Source organism: Lissotriton helveticus, chromosome 7 (assembly GCF_964261635.1).
Source record: "Lissotriton helveticus chromosome 7, aLisHel1.1, whole genome shotgun sequence".
NCBI lineage: Eukaryota > Metazoa > Chordata > Amphibia > Caudata > Salamandridae > Lissotriton > Lissotriton helveticus.
This window is the reverse complement of record NC_136068.1, coordinates 1366531611-1366551615: the sequence shown is the minus strand read 5'-3', so window position 1 is coordinate 1366551615 and position 20005 is coordinate 1366531611. Positions and strand designations below refer to the sequence as shown.

The 20005-nt window shown below is 45.8% G+C and overlaps 1 protein-coding gene across 1 annotated transcript in view; it reads right to left on the bottom strand.

Annotated features, from left to right (window-relative positions):
• LOC144770291 (cytochrome P450 2B2-like) overlaps positions 1 to 20005 on the bottom strand; it is a 393669-nt gene that overhangs the window by 10260 nt on the left and 363404 nt on the right. The window contains exon 7 of the mRNA XM_078654687.1: positions 15446 to 15633. Coding sequence (XP_078510813.1) covers positions 15446 to 15633 — 188 coding nt within the window. The remainder of the gene's footprint in view (positions 1 to 15445; positions 15634 to 20005) is intronic.

Here is a 20005-nt window from a genome sequence, read left to right as displayed (position 1 = left end):
GTAGTGGCGGTAGCGCTGGCAGCGCCGAAATCAGGGCAAACAACATCAAGGATTGCTCAAAAGTGCTACTCGAGCTGCAGCAAATCTACTCCTCAAACTGCAGCCCACTGACCAAAATCCACCACGAACTCCTGCGTTAAGAATTCGTGCAAGTGGATGCCAAATCTCACTTGCAAGCTCACATATTCTGCAGCCTCGCAGGAGAATAATTATGCCACATGGCAATTGGCGGAATTTGGGCAGAACTCCCCTTAAAGACTAACACGGGGTGGACAAAATGCACCCAATTCTGTGAGCAGAATGGAAAATGTTGCCCACCCTTATTTAACACACCACTTTCGCATGGGTTGAACCAGGTAGTTTACAACTAGGAAAAGTAGGCTCATCCTAAACCCTCAGAATGTATCACACATGTTCTAACTACACTTCAGCAGCTAACCCTGAAAGCTTAGGGTATTTCCATGCTCAGATGTAATGTAAACAAAGTTCTCTCTGAAATCCTGAATTACTTATCACAAACATTAACAATGCCAAAGTTCTGTCCAGCAATCACTTTTTTGTTTTCTTCAGTACAGCACTCCAAGTGTGACATGTATGCCCAGAAATGAAATCTGTGCTCAGAGCACCAAAGGTCTCAAGCTGAATGCCACTGATGAGGCCCACATAGGCAGAAACAGTTGCTTGTGTCCTATTTCAGAAGGGACCTAGCAGTTCGGGCTGGCTGGTTCCTGACTGAGGTGGCACAGTGGATCAAAAAACACAATGGAATGGATCACAGCCCACAATAATTACCAAGGATGAGATTAATTTAAGCAATTCGGTCATCACTTTTTTGTTTTTCTCTGTTCCTTACAATATATATTTTCACAAAACACTCTCACAATCCTTCTCAGGTACGGACTTCAGTATCTGACTCTATCATGCCTAGTATCTAGACAAACCCGTGATGTGGACTGCTTCATAAAGATCTAGAATGCTTCCTAAACCAGTGCTGCTTCCAGAAGGAAAATGCTACTTACCCAGTATGTATCTGTTCTTGGCATGAAGAGCTGTAGATTCATATCTAGTGTTGGGTACGGATGTTTCCACTTTGTTTTTGTTCGAAGAAGTCTTTTGCACTCACAAGGTAGGTAACTCCTCCTTTGGGTGATAGACTTCTTTTCGTCTCTCCGTATTGTATCTTCCCTTATACTCCCTTTCTCACCTTCCCTGCCCCCTCCGTTACTTTTCTCTCTCCTTTCTCTCCTCTCCTAATTGTATTGCCTATTTTTTGGGGATTTATTGTGTAATTGTTGAACTTTTTCTGTTACATTGTTGATTCTCATGTAAAGCGCTCTGATACCTTCGGGTCTAGCCAGCTCTATATAAAACTCTTTAAATAAATAAATTGCTAGATTGTTTTCCCGCAGAGGTTGAGAATGGAGTTAGTAGGAGTAGAATAGAGATGTCCATGTATATGTATCTAAGTAAGATAGTGCTGGAACAGGTACAGGTACCCGGGGAGGTGGGAGGGCACATATGAATCTACAGCTCTACATGCCAAGAACAGATGCATACTGGGTAGTTAGCATTTTCCATTCGAGGCATGTGAGCTGTAGATCACATGCTTTGCATAGACTATACAGCAGTCATCTCCCTAACCTGTAGCTGTTGCAGTCGTTTGAAATAGTGTACGTAGAACTGCCTGACATACATTAGCTTGTTGTCTAGCTAACACATCTACACAATAGTGTTTTGTAAATGTGTGTGGTGTAGATCATGTTGCAGCTTTACAGATGTTAGCTATGGGAATGTTTCCTAAGAAAGCCATAGAAGCCCCTAGTTTGCGGGTAGAATGCACCCTAGGGGGAATTGGTAAAATTATCTTTGCGTTTGCATAGCAAGTTTGAATGCATTTAACTATCCATCGTGCAGTACCTGATTTAGAAATAGGATTGCCTTTGTGTGGTTGAGCAAAAGCGACAAAGAGTTGTTTAGTTTCACGAAAAGGTTTTGTCCTTTCGATGTAATAGAGTAATGCTCTTTTAACATCCTAGTGTGTAGAGCACGTTCTGCCACAGAATCTGGTTGAGGAAAGAACACATGCAACTCAACAGCTTGGTTGATGTGGAAGGCAGAAACAACTTTAGGTAGAAATTTAGGGTTAGTGCGAAGAACCACTTAGTTTTGGTGTACTTGTAAAAATGGTTCTTCTATGGTTAATGCTTGAAGCTCACTCACTCTACTCAGTGATGTTATAGCAATGAGGAAAGCAACTTTACAAGTGAGAATTTGCAGTTTACATTTATTGCAATGGCCCATTAGTCTGGTAAGGACAATATTAAGATTCCACACTGGGGCAGGTAGAAGTGTGGGAGGAATAACTCTTTTAAGTCCTTCCATGAAAGCTTTAATAACAGGCACGCTGAAAAGGGACAGATGTTGTCTATTTTGAAGATAAGCGGCTATTGCAGCGAGATGTAAGCGAATAGATATGTACGCTAAATTTGAGAGTTGTAAATGTAGTAAATAGCAAATTATATTTTGAACGGAAGCATCAAGCGGGTTGATATGGTTATCACCATGAATAACAAATCACTTCCATTGTGCTGCGTAGCAAGCTCTTGTAGTAGGTCTTCTGGCCTCTTTAATGAGATTCATACAGTCTGATGGAAGATTCAGATAACCAAATTCTATGACTTCAAGTGCCAGATCGCAAGGTTGAGAGGTTTGGGATCTGGATGTTTTATCTCTCCATGGCTCTGAGAGTTATGTTATGTTATGTTATAAGTAGTTTTATTGCGCTCTCAAATACTCAAGAGTGTCCTGGCGCATGCACATGCAGAAGGGCAGTAAGCAGAAAAATGGAAAAGTTACACCGTCATTTTAAAAAGGTGTGTTTTGAGTAATTTTTTTTAAAGATTGAAGTCCTGAAGTGAGGAGGCTGGATGTGAGATGTAGTTTTTGATGAGGAACTACTGAGAGTTCCAACTGGGTAGTGAACCAAGGCTGACGGGCCCAAGTAGGAGCTACCAGAATTAGGGGCCGATTATGATGGCGGACGGACCTAAGTCTGTCTGCCACCATAGAGCAGGAGGGAACCTCCGCATTGCCTGCGGAGTTCCCTCCTGTGCAATTAGGATGTGACCGCCACTCTGGCGGTCACATCCTCTATTTTTACCATTGCGGCGGGTGCGGCTTGAAGCTGCATCCGCCGCAATGGTAAAAATGCATACATTGCATTTGCATGCAGAAAGCGTCAGGCACCGTGCGGTGCCTGCCGATTTCTGCATACAAATGCAGGGGGGTACCATAGGTACCCCCATGTGCGCCCCCACCCCCCTTCACCTAGGGGGCCCGCAACGGGCCCCCGCAGTGAAGTTACACATGCTTTTCCACGACGGAAAACCCGCCGAGGAAAAACATGTTTTAAAGCCCTTCCTAATATGGCGGACGGTGTCTGAGAGACACCGCCACTATATTAGAGCTTTTCCGCCGCGGTTGTAAGCCAACCGCGGCGGAAAAGCTGCGGACGTAAACCTGGACCCACCAGCCATCCTAATGTGGCGGTGGGTCTTTGGTGGGTCCGCTGTGGTTTTTCTGCATCCTCCGGGGCCGGCGGTGGCTTCCGCCGGCCCGGAGGATGCGGAAAAACCGCAATCATAATAGGCCCCTTAGTGTGAGGGATGTTTGCCTGACCTTCCGAACCACTAGTGGTATGAGTGGGAGCATAGGCAAACATCCCTGACCAGTTCATCCGTAGAGCTTTGCCTTTGGATAATGGGTGTGGATACCTAGAGGCGAAGTCTGGGCATTTTGCGTTTTGGTGTGTGGCGAACAGATCTATGTCTGGGAAGCCCCATATCTGAAAGAATGGGAGGAGAACTTAAGGGTGAAGTTCCCACTCGTGGATCTGTTGTCTCTGTCTGCTGAGCAGATCTGTGATCTTATGGTTTACTCCTGGGAGGTGTTCCGCTAGGAGATACATTTTTTGATGAATGGCCCATCTCCAAATGGCTTTTGCAAGGTGTGACAGTTGGAGAGAGTGTGTCCCCCCCGTTTCTGTATGTAATACATGGCTGTCAAGTTATGTGTGCGTATTAGGACAGCTTTGCCTATAAAGTGAGTTTGGAAAGCTTTGAGTGCTAGAACGACTGCAGGCAGCTCTAGATGATTTATGTGGAGTTGCTTTTCCTTTGGACTCCACAATCCCTGAATTGTGTGAGTTTGGTGATGAGCTCCTAAACCATTGCGTGATGCGTCTGTTAGCACTGTCTGCGGAACTGTGCCAATGAAAGGACGCCCTTTGGAAAGGATCAGTGGATTCCACCACTGCAGAGAACGATTTATGCGGCTATCCACCAACACTAGATCTGTCAATCGACCCTGAGACTGATTCCACTGACGTGCTAAACATTCCTGAAGGGGACACATTTGAAGTCTTGCATACGGAACTATCATGATGCAAGATGCCATCATTCCTAGTAGCTGCATGAATACCCGAGCTGGTAATGAGTGGATGGGCTGAAATTTTTAAATGAGAACCTGAATATTGTGGATTCTGGCTGGATTGGGTCAGGCTAGAGCTTTTTGTGTACCTAGAGTGGCCCACCAAATACGTTTGTGTCTTGGAGGGTTGAAGATGGGACATGGACAGATATACTGTGAATCCGAGGCAGTGCATTTAGTGTGGTGTTCTTTGAGTGTGCTGTAGACACTTTGTGAGAGTGCTGGCTTTGATGAGCCAGTCGTCTAGATATGGGAAGATGTGAACATGTTGTCAGAAGTGCAGCGACTACTGCCAGGCATTTGGTGAATACTGTGGGAGCAGTGGTGATTCCGAATGGGAGCGCTTTGAATTGGTAATGTTGTCCCGATACCACAAACCTGAGCGGAATGTATTGGAATATGGAAGTACGCATCCTTTAAGTCCACAGTGGACATAAAGTTGCCTTGTTGCAACAGAGGAAGCACCCGTTGGAGAGTGATCATATGGAAGTGATCTGAATGAATGTACAGGTTTAATTCTCTGAGGTCTAATATAGATCTGAGATAACCATCCTTTTTGGGAATTAGAAAGTAAAGAGAGTATACACCTATCCCTTGTTATTGTAACGGGAAGGGTTCTATAGCTCCATTTCCAGACGAGATTGGACCTCTTGTTTGAGTAGGTGTATATGTTCTGGATATAGTTGGTGTTTTTGTGGTGGAATGTTTGGAGGGTTATTGGTAAGCTCCAGGCAATAACCAGATTGGATAATTTGTAAAATCCATGTTTCTATTGTGATGGTATTCCAGATTGGGAGAAGTTGAGTGAGACGTCCCCTGACAGGTGTTGAATGATCGGGGGAAGGGGAGACAAGTCACTGTTTGTTTGTGGCTGGGGAAGTACGGGTCTATTACCTTTCCCTCTTCCTTTGTCTTTGTTTCCCCGAAATCCACCTTGAATATAAACCCTGGTAGAGGGTGATTCACTATTGCCTCCATATGAGGTAGAGGACCCATCAGTAGGCATAGTCTTCGAGCCTCCCCTGTAAAAGGAGCGGTGAAAGGAACCACGGTTGGATGATGTCTGCAGTGCTCCCATTGATTTGACTACCTCAGTGTCTTTCTTAATTTATTCTAATGAAGTGTCCACAGCAGGGCCAAATAAATATTTCTTGTTAAATGGTAAATTTAAAATGGATGCTTGAACCTCCTGTTTAAATCCTGATACCCTTAGCCATGCATGAAGTCTAAGTAGGCCGCTGGTTTTAATACCTGATTGAAGTGTTGGAAATAAGTTTCCCTTCCTTGATGAGTTCATGAGCTTTAGCTTTATGATCACCAGGCAGATATTGGGTCACCTGCTCTAGCTCATCATAATGAGCTCTGTCATACCTTGCTCAGAGTGCTTGTGTGTTAGCTATGCGCCAATGATTGGCTGCTTGCGCTGCTACTCTTTTGCCTGAGGCATCTATTAATTTAGGTTCTTTATCAGGAGGCAGGGCATCTCCTGTTTGAGAAGTAACTCATTTACGAGCATTTTATACCACTAAAGTATCTAATAGTACGTGACCCCTGATTTAAATTGGATCTGTAAGTGCAGCTTTATATTTTTTGTCAACTCTAGGTGTGAGGACCCTAGCTCGCACCAGATCTTTGAATACCTCATCTGCATGTTTTAACATACCTTTGAGCATAGGTAGTGTATGTGTAGTCTTTTGTGATGCACTTAGTGTCTCAAATAAAAAAATCTTCCTGAAGAGGCTCCTTGTGGAGCTGTAATCCATGGTACTGCGCAGCTCTATTAAGCAACTCAATGAACCCCACATCATCTGGAGGAGAAGGCTTAGATGGGTATAGGTCTGGATCGTTATCATTATTGGGATCAGTGTTATAGTCGACCCATGGGCCTAGAGCATTGTCTTGTGGCACATCTCCATGTGTGTCCCCATCTTGATCCCCATCATCTTGATAATCTGGAGATTGTGGCTGAGGTTTATTTGTGGGTGTTATGAGTAAATTAGGATCAATAGGTGGAGAAGGTGAAGAAGGTGAAAGAGGTGAAAGAGGTGATGGAGAAGTGTTAATACCCATACTCCTTCTCTTTAGAGGGATATGATAAGAGTCCTCGAATTCTGGCTTTCTTTTTGTTGGCAACTTTGTATAAAGATGTCTTATTATAGGGTTAATAACAGGTTCCTTGAAGGAGCAGTATTTTTTCTTCGGGACAGAATTTCCTGTGTGGAAGGTTTTGGTGCCGATGATTTCGGAGCCAAGGATTTTGGTGCTGAGGATTTCGGATACGAAGTTTGTTTCAGTGCCGAAGTGTTTGAGAGATCACTTAGTTTGTTTTTCAGTGCCGAAGTTTTGGGTTCGGTCCTCGAAGTAGGTCGACTCGATCCTGAGCCGGTAGGCTTTGATAAGTGTCTCAGTGCCGGACGTGAAGGTGGAGCGTTTGAAACTTTATCTCGGGCAAGGAGTGAGAGCAGAGCAGAGCGAGGAGCACGGAGCGCGGAGTGCGGCACAGAGAAGCAGAAACTGCAGAACCGCTGGAAAAAACGAAGAGCCGAGAAACCGAAAAACCGCAGCCGCAGGGAGAAGGCGGCGGCCGCTTACGGCGAGAGTCGGCTTCAGCTTCATTTTCAGCGCGGATACCGGATACCGCCGATACTGCTGCCGCCACTGCCGCCGTCAGGCATCAGGATCAGAGGAGGCGAGGTGAGGCTGCTGCTGTTGCACAACGTGAAAGCGGCTGCCGATAGAGGCAGCCTCTAAGTAAGAGCCCGGTGGGTGGACCTAGGCGGGTCTGACCAGGTCCGGCTTTGCCTGTAGGCCCCCCCCCCCCTAGTGCTCTGCTCACAGCTAGTCGACAACCAGCCTGCTTTTGCGTGCTACCACCCATAGCCTTCCCTAAGAGCATTCCCTCAGCCTTCTCACAGCCCCCCTCACAGCCCTTCCCTATCAAAGTATCAGCTACCACAGGGGGCCATTGCTACAAACTTTCGTCCACAGTCTTCTCAATCTACTCATTTTTCTGGCAGAGGAGCAAAGGAGCAAAACGAGCTAGAAAGGGCTAGAAAGGCGCAAAGAGTAAGGTAGGGGGCAGCGGTCGCTCACCACCTTTTATTTCCCTTTTATCTCTCATTGGCGGCTTCCGGCTTCCGGGACGGCGGTCCACTTCATCTACTATCTACTATTGACATGAGGTCAGGGGGCCCCTGGAGCCAAAACCAAAGCCCACAGCAAAATCGAATGAAACATCAGGAAACGAGAAAGGGCACAAGAAAATGAAAACAAGTGCAAATCCCGCCATCGGAATAGATGTGAATCTCTCGCCATTAGAGCAGGCATTGGGGCCAAACCAAAATATAAGGCAGCAGGGATTAACAATGGCCCTATTATCAGAGTCTGAGTCTGCAGCAAGTGCACCTCAATTTATTAGAAAGCTCCATCAGCCCAAAATATATACAAAGTTCGAATTTTTAAAGGATGCAGGCTCTGCCATCTTTTCGAGTAGTAGCCACCTGCACGGCCTGCAAACACCACTACTTCCCGCTGTTTTGAGCCCAGCATGTACGCAACCATCAGTGCCTGCACCCATAAGCCCCTTTTCCCTGGGAAATCACTTACCAGACTCTACGGAAGGCAGCAACTCAAGGCACAGGAATACAAGCATTCCTTTGGAGATTCTAAGCGCAAGCGCGAATAGAGAGATATCTAACTCTGCTGCGGTGTATAATAAGAAACAGAACCCATCACTTGTTTATCCAGATAGCATGGCCCCATGTAATCTGGAAATCGCGTCACCAATCTCAAACTCATTGGACGATTACAACGCTAACGCGAATGAGATACTCACTTCAGCACAAAAAATAGCTGACAGCAGACACTTGCCTAATTGATAGGGCTTCTGGGGACGGCCTACAGATAGACCTACAGATACAAGCGCCGCTTTCAATCAAGGAAGCATCACTCGGCCCGGCGCTTGACTTACAATCTACGAGCCAAACCAAACCCACAGCACTCCTATCAAGTCTGACCTAATGGCTGGACGCGCCACATCACCTAAGGACCAGGGAATCTATGAGCAAGCAACAAACCCCCTAGGCAGGGAGGCAGTCAGCCCACATGACCTTAGCCGCAAAGCAGAAGGCAGGGCAATAATGTCTTATCTCAACACACAAGAATGGGAAGATATGTTAGCAACCTATACACCAGATCACAAAGAGCCCCAAACCCTTGATTCACCCTTGGCAGCCAAAAATACAAACAAGCTTGCTAACACCTCCAAGGAGAATGAGCGTGGCAAAGAACAAAATACCGCAACGTGGAATTCACTGCTAAACACAATTCAGCTAGCAGTAGACGCACTGAAATACCAATCCGATAAAATGGAGCTCCAACTCACTCTTCTTAACACACTGGCAGTTTTTACAGCTGGCATCGACGACAAGTTAGGCAACTTAAACAACTTAATAGTGAGAGCACAAACAAACACCTACCCAAATTGCAATTGCAGGCAGGCACTAGATAAAGTAGCCACATTGCCGTCCATTCTAAATGACTTAATAGGAGACTTAAGGAATCTACACAGAGGAAATGCAACTGCAGAAAAGGGCTTTACAAAACCGGAAGAAGAAGCACTCAGGAACGAGGAGACACCCGGAATCAAAACAGAGTTAACTATCGATCACACCCCCGCACACGAAGAAACAATTCAGATGAGACAGGAACGCCCAAAGAAACTCAACGCCAAACAACGGCGGCAAGAAAAAAGGAAAGGGCGGAAGCATAAAATGAAAATTGAAACATCTACTACTAAATACTTTCCGATCTTCTTTGCATCAAAGGACAAACCTCCTCTCAACAATGTTCACTCCACAGAGGACAAAGACCGCACGCCCTTCAGTTTAAGTCAGCAGCTGCTGCATAAAACAATCTGTAACCCGTTGAATCAAGGACTTCCGCCAAAAGATCAACTGGAACAAACAGACGTACATAGAGTTGTGGTAACAAAGACGAAACAACTCACCCAGCCAAACTGTGACAAGACCAAGACAGCGAGGGACCTCGACGGCCAAATGGGAACTCTAACACTGCATAATAAGGATCCTCCGCCTCAAATGAAGAGGCAAACACTTGAAGCAACTTCCACCCACGACATACTACCAATAACAGCACGCAACTATTCACTTAGGCCAACTTCCGAGATGTGGAACAGGAACGGAATGATTTGCTCAACGCTAAGCCAAACCCACGAAGTTCAACCAAGAGATACACTAGTTAAGACCACTCGCCCAGATCCAAGTCAAACTGAGCATCCCGAAGCAAGCGGGACTTCTGAAATACAAACAATCTCAAAGCAAACACTCCTTCCTAAAGCAATAACCCACAAAGCCAATCTGCCAGGCGTAGACACTACCCAGGCATCTCATGAAGTCCCCTTAGCTCAGGGCTCGTCAGTTCAAGCACACCAGAAAACTAAAAAATACCAGGCGGAAGGAAGCATTAAACAATCAACAGAAATGCTCGTCTTTCTTCTGGAATACACGTCGCAAGGGCATCACGACACGCTAAATCGCCGCAATCTTCTTAAACTAATGGAATACATTCCCAGGCTGGAGGGAATAAGTTCGAATGACTTAATTTCTGTTGAATTTCTGCCTGCCACAAATCCAAACACCCCGGAGGCAACCAAGACTACCTGGTCCTCTAGTATTGTTGCAGACTTAATTGCAACGGAAGTGGAGCAATTTAAGTCCTAGGGCATCAAGCTAGTTCCTCTATTAAAACCAGCTTATCCATCACCACTTCAGAGGAGGAAAAGCCTTGAATCAGCGGCAAAACAGACAAAAACCCTAAGCGTTCTTAAAGGAGCCTTGGGTAGCTCGCCCAAAAAAAGAGAGAATACGCCCTGGCAGCTTTCGGAAGCTAGGTCGAGTGTGGCAGCAGCACACCCAACAGGTGGGCGTCGGGCAACGCCAAAAGCCCACCAGACCAGCAGTCTCACCACGACCAACTTCATGAGAGGAAGCCCGCCAAACAAAAACGCAGACAGCCCTCAGGGACGGACAGAAGTTAGCCCTAGGGGGGCCTTCCACTAAAACCAAGCATTAACAAGGGAAAGACTGTCTCGTACGATCTTCATACATCCCGAAGAGGCCTGATGCCATCAACAAATAAGAGATGACACAAAGGGCAGGGTGCCATCTATAGGCATCTGCTCATGGAATATAAATGGCCTAGCATCAAAAATGGATGACCCGGATTTTCAAAAGTACATCTCTCTATTTGACATAGTAATGCTGCAAGAAACCTGGCTAACATCCACACTTCATATTACGGGTTTCACTTACTTCTCAACAGCAGCAACCAGAACCAACAGATTTGGTTACCAGTCAGGAGGTTTGGCCACAAACATATCTACTACAACAATCTCATCGGCAGCCCTTAAGGACTCTTCCACATCCACAACCTTATCAGTAAAGATAAAACTACAGCTCAACAACAAAGAAGAAGAGATATGCCTGGTTAATGCATACGTCCACCCTAAACACAGAGTCAAAGACTCCGACTCAATTTCCACCCAACTAGCGGAGTACGTCTCTCAAATGGAAAAATCACTCCTCCTTTTGACTGGGGACTTCAACCAAAACATGCTTGGCTCATCAACAGAAGAAGAGACTCTGGCTTTAAACATAATCTATACAATACCACCACAAAGCTCCCCGCCAGGCAGGAAAAAGCACCCAAATAACGCTTTACTTAAAGAACTAGAACACCAAAACCTTCGGGCACTAAATGGAAGATTTCTTACTGACTCTCCGCCAGTAGAAACATTCTACTCACAAACAGCCAGCTCAATCCTGGATTATATATTTGCCAGTCTGGACCTATTTCCCCACATCCTGGGATTCAGAATGGGGGACAAGGGCGAAAGCGATCATCGTCCCCAGGAATGCCATCTATCAGCAAAGACGCCCACTGCATTCAAACCAGATAGAACAATAGGGTCCATCCATTCTATTAACCAAAAAAGGATCAAATGCACGGCAACCAATTTAACAACTCTGGCCGAAACTGTCCTCCAATTATATAACACACAAAAACCAAATGCGGCCGGGTACATCCAACACTGGGAGCAATTCACGGGATCTCTGCCACATGAACTAACAATCAAGTCCGCCCCTAAATGCAATCTTCACAAAGAGGGCATGAAGATGAACTTAAAAAAAGGACCTAGAGCAGAACCAAGGCTACACAAAAGATTAGTCAACGTGACCTTACGGAAATTAAGATCAATGCCTGAAAATTCTTATCTTCGGATGGAGCTGAGGAAACGAAGAGCGGAGTTCAAACGCATAAAATGGAACATAAAAAAAGATGCTGAAAACGAAACATGGGCAAAATTACTACATGACACCAAGAGCAGTAACAGCGCACGTTTTTGGCAAACAGTAAATAGGATTCTGCGCCCACAAAACAACGAACCAGGCTCTTACATCATAGAACAATCATGGATCAACTATCTCTTCAGCCACTTCAATAACTACCCGGATCAGGCAGGAGCTCAGGTATCCAACAATACAGAGCCCGATTCTATAATGCCTTTGTTGGAGCCCTCCATCGAACCGCCGCTGCACATGTGTTACATTGATTTTAGTGCAGCGTTTGATAACATCGAGAGAGACAGACTCTGGGGGAAACTGGAACAATGGGGAATACCGCAGCAAACACTAAGCATGTTGAAGCTTCTTCACTCTGATACTTGGGTGCAGGTGAAGTTAGGAGGCGGCACACATCTGTCCTCAAAAGTCTGTACCACCAAAGGCCTCAAGCAAGGGTGCGTGCTTGCCCCAATATTGTTCAACCTGTACATGGCGGATCTGCCAGGCATACTAAACACATGCAACTCCCACTCCCCGAGGTTGGGAGGGAAAACTCTGGGCAACCTTCTGTACGCAGATGATGTTGTGCTACTGAGCCACACCTACATCGGCCTCCAACAGCTACTGACTCAAATGCATACGTATGCCACGGAAAACAAACTAAAGATAAATTTGAGCAAAACATGCACCATGTCGATAAATACATACAAAAAGCCTCAGAAGTCTTGGACATTGGGCGGTCAAAAAATAGAGCCTGCTTCCGCCTACAAATATCTGGGAGTCATTTTCGACCGAGACGGTTCATTTTCACAGCAAAAGCAGGAAGTAAAAAGGAGAGGGTCTTGCATTGCCGCCACATTAAAAAGTATAGCCAACCAACTGACAGGACAAATTCTGACTCCCTATCTGAAAGTCATCCAGGCTAAATTACTACCTTCCATCTGCTACGGCAGAGAGGCATTACGCGGGAGAGACTCTAAGAACCTGGACATAATCCAGACAAAAGCCTATAGAACAATGTTTTCGCTCCTGTTCTACACATCCCCGCCCAAGTCAGGTTGGAATTTGGATTACAAAAACAAACTCTTGCAAGACAGGGTGCTTATATTAATTTCTGCCACAAACTCCGTTCTGCTACCACCAACACTTTAAACTTGCTGTTATGGCAAGATATACAAAGCAGGGACGGATCTCAGGCAAGATATTATCTGAAGGCAGCCTTGGGGGCCACTAACCTAACAGCGATTTGGGACATGCAACTTGGGCATAATGCTTTCAAAAAATTGGTTTGGAAAACCGTCAAATCCCTTTCACTATTAGAGGACAAAGAGACTTTTGCCAAAAGAAACCATGCATGGATGATTTAAAACTCTTATAAATCCCTGACACCAGAACCATACTTCAGCCAGGGCTACCCCAAGGCAACAAAATTGAAGTTCTTAAAATACAGACTAGGGGTCTTGCCCACTAGAGAGCATCTTCCACCATGGCTCAGGAGCAATGGCCATGACGCCTGCATCTTTTGCAATAAAGAGAAGGGCGACATGCTTCACATGACCTGTCTCTGCCAAGAGCTGCGGCCAGCTCGCCAACAGCTCTTAAAGGACCAGCTCAAGCAGATAGGATCTCGCACTAGAAGGCAAGCGGTGCTGGCTTACCTGAACCCTGCAAACACTAAATTGAACTGCAGATATGTAAAGTTCCTTGCGATAATTGAGCAAAAACTGTCAAAAACATTCTGTACATTGACACAGAAAATATATAGACGCTTATCAGAACTCCAGGAACATGCTCTCCTGCCTTAAAAGATATTTTCCTGGTCATTAGATCAGGTTTTTTATTGTATGCTCTTTTAATGATGACTTATTGAATCGATTTTCTTACGAGATTTTAAAGATTTTTGAAAATGTTTGCACTGGTTTTAATTAACTATGCATAATAAATTTACCTTACCTTACCTTACCTCGGTGCTGACCTTGGCCCGAAGGCAGAGGAGGGACCGGAGCCTTTTTAGAGGGTATCTTTTGGGGCAGAGGAGTATCTTTACTCACAGCACGCTGACCGAGCGCGATGTCTTCCTCGATGTCGATGTCTTCCTCGATGTCGAAGTCTTCCTCGATGTCGAAGTCTTCCTCGATGTCGAAGTCTTCCTCGGACACGTAGATGTGTTCTTCCTCCTATGCCTCGGCTCCCTGTTCTTCGGAGATCTCTTGGTTGACATTTTCTCTGTAGAGATCTGGAGCGGATATCTCTGTGTTCCTGACACATTTTGTGACGTCGAGCCTGACGGTCATGGAGCATCTTCTTCAATCCGAACGATCAGCAGACTTTGCAGTTTTCTTCGTTGTGTTCAGGTGATAAACACAAATTGCACACGTCGTGTAGATCGGTGTGGGGGTACTCAGAGAGGCATCCGGGGCAGAATTGGAATGGAGTCCGTTCTATCTACTGCGAACTCGGTAGACGCGGCTAGGCTCAAGGACCTTGCACAAGACTTTCCGATCAAAGTTTTAGAAATGGATACGATACGCGAAGGCAGGAATATGCTATCGAGAAACAACACAGTCAAGGGTAGTGGATAGCGCACCGAGGGGAACCCGAGAACGGTGTTGAACTGGAGCGCAGCAATTCACGTCCTAGCGTGATGGTGGAAAAAAACAATCTAACAATGAAGTTGATGCCCATACGCACTATCACCGAAAGGAGGAGTCACCTACCTCGTGACTGGAAAAGACTTCTTCGAACAAGTGCAAACATCCAGACCCAACACTAGATGGCAGACTTATGCAAAGCTTGTTATCTACAGCTCACATGCCTCGAACATTATGTTTTTAGACACTCATATACTGCCTGTAATTTGACTGTGTATACATGGTTTTGTCTTGTAATAGCTGGTTTATTCCAATCATCCTTCACAAAGCTATTTGTTTGTTACTCTTTGTAGGATTACAAAATATAACACTAACAGCATATGCTCTGCACATCGCTATAACACTCTTTAGGTATGGTGCTATATAAAACTGCTAATAAACAGTGCTTTACCAAAATAAAAACAGAAAGTGGCACACACAGCCCCATTCAGTGTCTACTGAACCTATTGCACAAATCAACACACCAGGTTGACTATTATGCAAAATAGTCTATGGCAGGTAAAGAAGGGATGCTAGGAGCTCTTTGTGAATGCAATATTGGCTACCAGTAATTGCCATAAATACGTCAATATACAACACCTTGGAGAGCTTTGAGTGAGGTTAAGTGAGTGTGATCACTTACTTAACAGACCATATAAAAAATACAAATACGATGTAGTAACTCTCAATTGATATTGAGCGACCTAGTTTTTAGAAATCCTTTTTACTTCATTGTTCTAAATTCTTCGCTCAGGAAGGTTAAGTATACAATTTTAGTAAAGAAGCTTGCGTCAAATAAACAAACAATTGATGCAGCCCTATTTATCAAATGCTTTACTTAGAGATTCTTCAAAAAAGCATTTGAAAGATGGGAAGAATTTTCAAAGAGAATGGGCACCACCTGTAGTTGGCACAGTCATTGCAATATTTCTGTGGTTGAAGTTTAGCTATTCATACAAATACCTTGGGAATTGTGTAACCTTTGAACTTAGTCTCATTGACTGTAGCATGTGGAAGGCTGGTGGGGAGGAGGTTGGCATATCTCTGAATCTCATGGAGCACGGCATCAGTATAGGGCAAGTGTATACGGTCCTCCATTGAGGGGCACCGGTGTGCCCCCAGCACATCATCAATTTCCTTCTGAACTTTTTCTAGAGTAAAAAAAATAAGAATTATTTTATAGATTGCATTTTGTCACATGAATAGCAGAGGCAGATACCCCACTAATTGAAAACAAAGTCAAAAAAAGTTTTAGTACTAGAATTAAAGCATTATCAACAATTTCCAGTCCCAAATGTATGATGTTTGGAGCAAGGTTACTTTAGGATTCCAAGATCTTCTACAGTATCAGTCTGTGAGGAAATGATTATCATACATTAAGTGAATAACACAAATTCCTTCGACGCAGACACTACTTCTCCTTTAAATTCTCATATATACTCCATCAAGTACATATCAGTTAATCCTCTCCCTATGTCTCCTTTGGAAGATATAAATCACTGATATGCAAGGACGCCTAAAAGTCGACAGAGAATTGGCTTTTAAGGACCTTGTGCAATGCCCTGCTGTGTCATCTCCTCTCACACCAGTATTGTTGGTTCTGTCTATTTTTCCTATTTCTACTTGCCTAAAATGACCAACTGAGATGACATGCTGCAAGAGATGAAGTGAGCAAATTCCTTGAAAATCTCTGTACATTAGGTAACATGTCAAAGGCGCACACAATGGTTTCTTCCACTGACTACAGCATATAGCCCTGTGGCAATAGGTAAGCCCACTTAAGTCATTCTGCCCTTTCACAAGGAGCACATCCACACAAAAAGTAGTTCCCGTCAGTGCCAGGAACTTGAATGGGCAATGTATACTTCTTGAAACTAGAAAATATTTTGGTTTTCTCAATGTCTGTTTTACTATTGGTCACAGTCTGGCAACTCCAATAAAAATGTTTTAATAAAACAAGGTAGCCAAACAAAACAGCACTGACAAAGTCGAAAAAGCTGGCAGCCAACTCCAGACAGATTGACTTTGCCACATCTACATCACATTTGCGGTGATTGGATCACATACACTACCACCATTTGACACCACATTATTTGGTTTCTCTTCTCCCTTTGCGCAGGTTACAGAACACCTTGAGTGAGAAAGATCTTCAGTAACTGAGGCATTAACTGCCCAAATAAACAGAGTCAATGAGCAGCCTTCAATTACTAACTACATTTCACTTTATGTTGTCAATGCCCTTTTCAGCACTGTTTCTCAATGTATCGCTCATTAGTAAAGTTTTTTTTCTAATTTGGTACACAAATGTGTGTAGTGCATGCAAATATAAGATTTTTTTTAAAACTTGTTTTTATTGGCATTTCGTTATTAAACATTACAGATCATGTAGTCAGACTTATAAACAATACAAGGTGCTGTATTCACATGAGTCCGTAATGACAGCAGTGGCATGTGGAGCGGATCTGTATGCTGTATGCAACAGTATTATTTAAAACTGGGGTGTAAACCAGGGAGAGGGGCATGTAAGTGCAGGGTGCGGGCATAGGAGTTATTGTCCAGGTCCGGATGACATACGATTCATTCGCTGAATGTTATGCGAGAAGAGAAGGGGCTACGTTGGGCCATTGGCAGGGGTTAATAGTCTAATATGACCTGGTGTGAGGCACACCTGTCAGCAGCATACCTGTGCCATCAGGGGGGTTCAAGACCTGCGGTCGTGCCTGCGTTGGTGGGTGGTGAGTGATGGGGTCAGACGGGCCAGGGTCTGGTGCCTCCTTGCATTTTGCTTGTTTGAAGCGGTGTAAGAGCACGGCCCACTCCATGGAAATAGGGTGTTTTTGGGTTCCCTTGACCTCTTCTTCGCGTAGCGCGTCCTCCTCCGCCGCCGCCCACTTGCATAGCGCTCCCACCCATGCCGCCGAAGAGGGACCCGTGGGGGATCGTCAGTGCATAGCTATACTCCGTTTTGTCAGCAATAGCGCTAGTGAGATGAAACGCTTGTGTGCTTTAAGTTGTTTCTGTACCTTGAATATGCCCAGCGCCCTAGCCTCCCATGTGCCCAGAGTTGTGAGTCCCGTGAGGTCTCTCAGCGTGTCATGGACAGTGTGCCATAAGGAACGAAGAGCGGAGCAGCTCCAGAACATGTGGTGAAAGTCCGCTTCTGGGGAGTGGCATCTGGGACAGAGGAATTGGGTGTCTGGGTGGAATTTTTGTAAGCGTGCCAGTGTCAAATACGCCCTATGGAGTATATAAAATTGTATATTTTTAAATCGGGCATTCCTAGACACCTTTTTAGGAAATTCAAGGGCTTTAGCCCATTCCGTCCCATGTAGTGGACGTCCAATTTCGTCCTCCCATGTGGCACGCAGGGTCGTTAGGGGTGTGTTTGCGAGTTCACGTAGTGCCTTGTATAGCCAGGTGATCAGATGGCGTCCACCCCCATGTGTAAAACCGTATGTATGACCGGATGTGTGTTTGGTTCTCCGGCCTGAAGGTTGTGATGGGGACGGAAGTCTTCGAGGAGTTGGTGATACCGTAGGAACTGACCTGGGGGGAGACCGTATTCGTCCACAAGACGTTGAAATGGTTTAATCTGCCCGTCTTCGAAAAGGGATTCCATGTTAGTGATCCCACATGTGGTCTATGCCGTTAGCATGTCGGCCATGTAGTATGTTTTGAGCCAAGGCCAGCCGACCAGCGGGAGTAATGGGGAGTGTGGGAGAGTTCCGGGCGACATGCGGTGAACTCGTAGCATACACTGGCGCGCCACCGTTACCTGTAGAGGGTATGTAGGATGCGGTTTGGTGCCGGGAAGGAGGAGACGGGTGAATTCCGGAGTGGGGATTCTACCCGTATGGGTGTGTGTCTCATTCGTGTGCCGACCCGCAGTCCAGTAAGATAGCCATTGAAGTTGTGTTGCTAGAAAGTAAGACTCGAAGGATGGGGCTCCTAGGCCTCCCTGAGTGGTAGGCAATTGTAGTGTCTTCAGCGCTATTCTACGTCTGCCCGATCCCCAAATGAGCGTGCCAAGAAGGGAGTTGAGGTCGCGGAAGAAGGTTTTGGGTGGGATGACCGGCAGGTTCGTAAAATGATATAAGATCCGGGGGAGCATTATCATTTTAGCTAAAGCCGCTCGGCCAATTGGGGCTAGCGGGAGTCTGTTCCAAAATCCAACCGCCGATCGAATGCTAGCTAGTGCTCTGCGGTGGTTGCCTTAAAAAATGTGGGCAGGGGAGTGGTAGAGACGGATCCCGAGGTACCGGGGGGCCTCCGTGCTCCAGGACACTCTCTGAGTTCCCATCCATATGTCACGAGGGGGTAGGTCCGGATGGAATGGGTATACCGTGGACTTATCCCAATTTACTTTGAGCCCGGATGCGTCTGCGAATTCCGCAAGCGTCGTCCATATGGGAGTTAGGTCATCTGCGATGTCCTTCACATATATTAATAGGTCGTCAGTGTACATGGAGACGCTATGAGTGACGTCCGCGAGTGGAATGCCCCAGTGCGTGCCTTCCTGACGTAATCGTATGGCCAGTGGTTTGACCGCGAGGGAGAAGAGGAGGGGTGAAAGGGGGCAGCCTTGCCTCGTGCCCTTCCGGACCTCGAAGGCTGTGGAAATGCGTCTACCTATCGGGACTCGTGTGGTGAGGTCTGTATATAATAGTCTCGTGTATGCCAGAAGAACGGGGCCGAAGTCAAGTCGGTGTAAGACTGAAAATAGGTATTGCCAGGTGAGGGTGTCGAAGGCCTTCTCGAGGTCAAGGATGAGACAGGCTGAACGTGGTACGTGTTTTTACCTGATCCTGCACATGGAAAATGCGGCGGATGTTTTGGGATGTGTTTCTGCCGGGGACGAACCCGCATTGATCAGGGTGAACCAGGACGCGTATGACCTGTAGATATCTATCGGCTAATATTTTCCCTAGGATTTTACAGTCAGCGGATAAGAGTGTGATGGGGCGATACGATGCCATGAGCTGTGGGTCCCGGTGCGGTTTCAGAAAGGTCACAATGACAGATTCCCGAAGGGATTTGGGCAATGTCCCTTGTTCAAGTGCTGTCGCAAACACTAGTGTTAACTGTGGGACCAGTAGCTTTGTAGTACTCCGATGGGAGTCCGTCTAGACCAGGGGCCTTGTTTCGAGAGAGGGCTCGCAGCACCTGGGTGATGTCCGCAGATACTATCGCTGAGTCCAGTGCGAGTTTGTCCGCTATCGTGACAGTGGGTAGCGTTAGAGGATCGAGGAAATTATCTATTAAGGACTGGATGGGTGGGGTCGGGGTGCTATACACCGACTCGTAATAGTGTTGGAACGCTAAAAGGATCTCATCCTGGGAGCGTACTAGGGTGCCTGCAGGGTTGATGATTTCAGTGATCGGTTTAATGTCAGTATCTTGCCGCGCCAGCCACGCGAGCAGCGTGCCCGTTTTCTTTCCTTATTCATCCGGGTGGCATAGGTCCTGAAATTATATTTACGAAGTTCGGCACTGGCAGTTTGGTATGCTGTTTTAGCGTGGGCC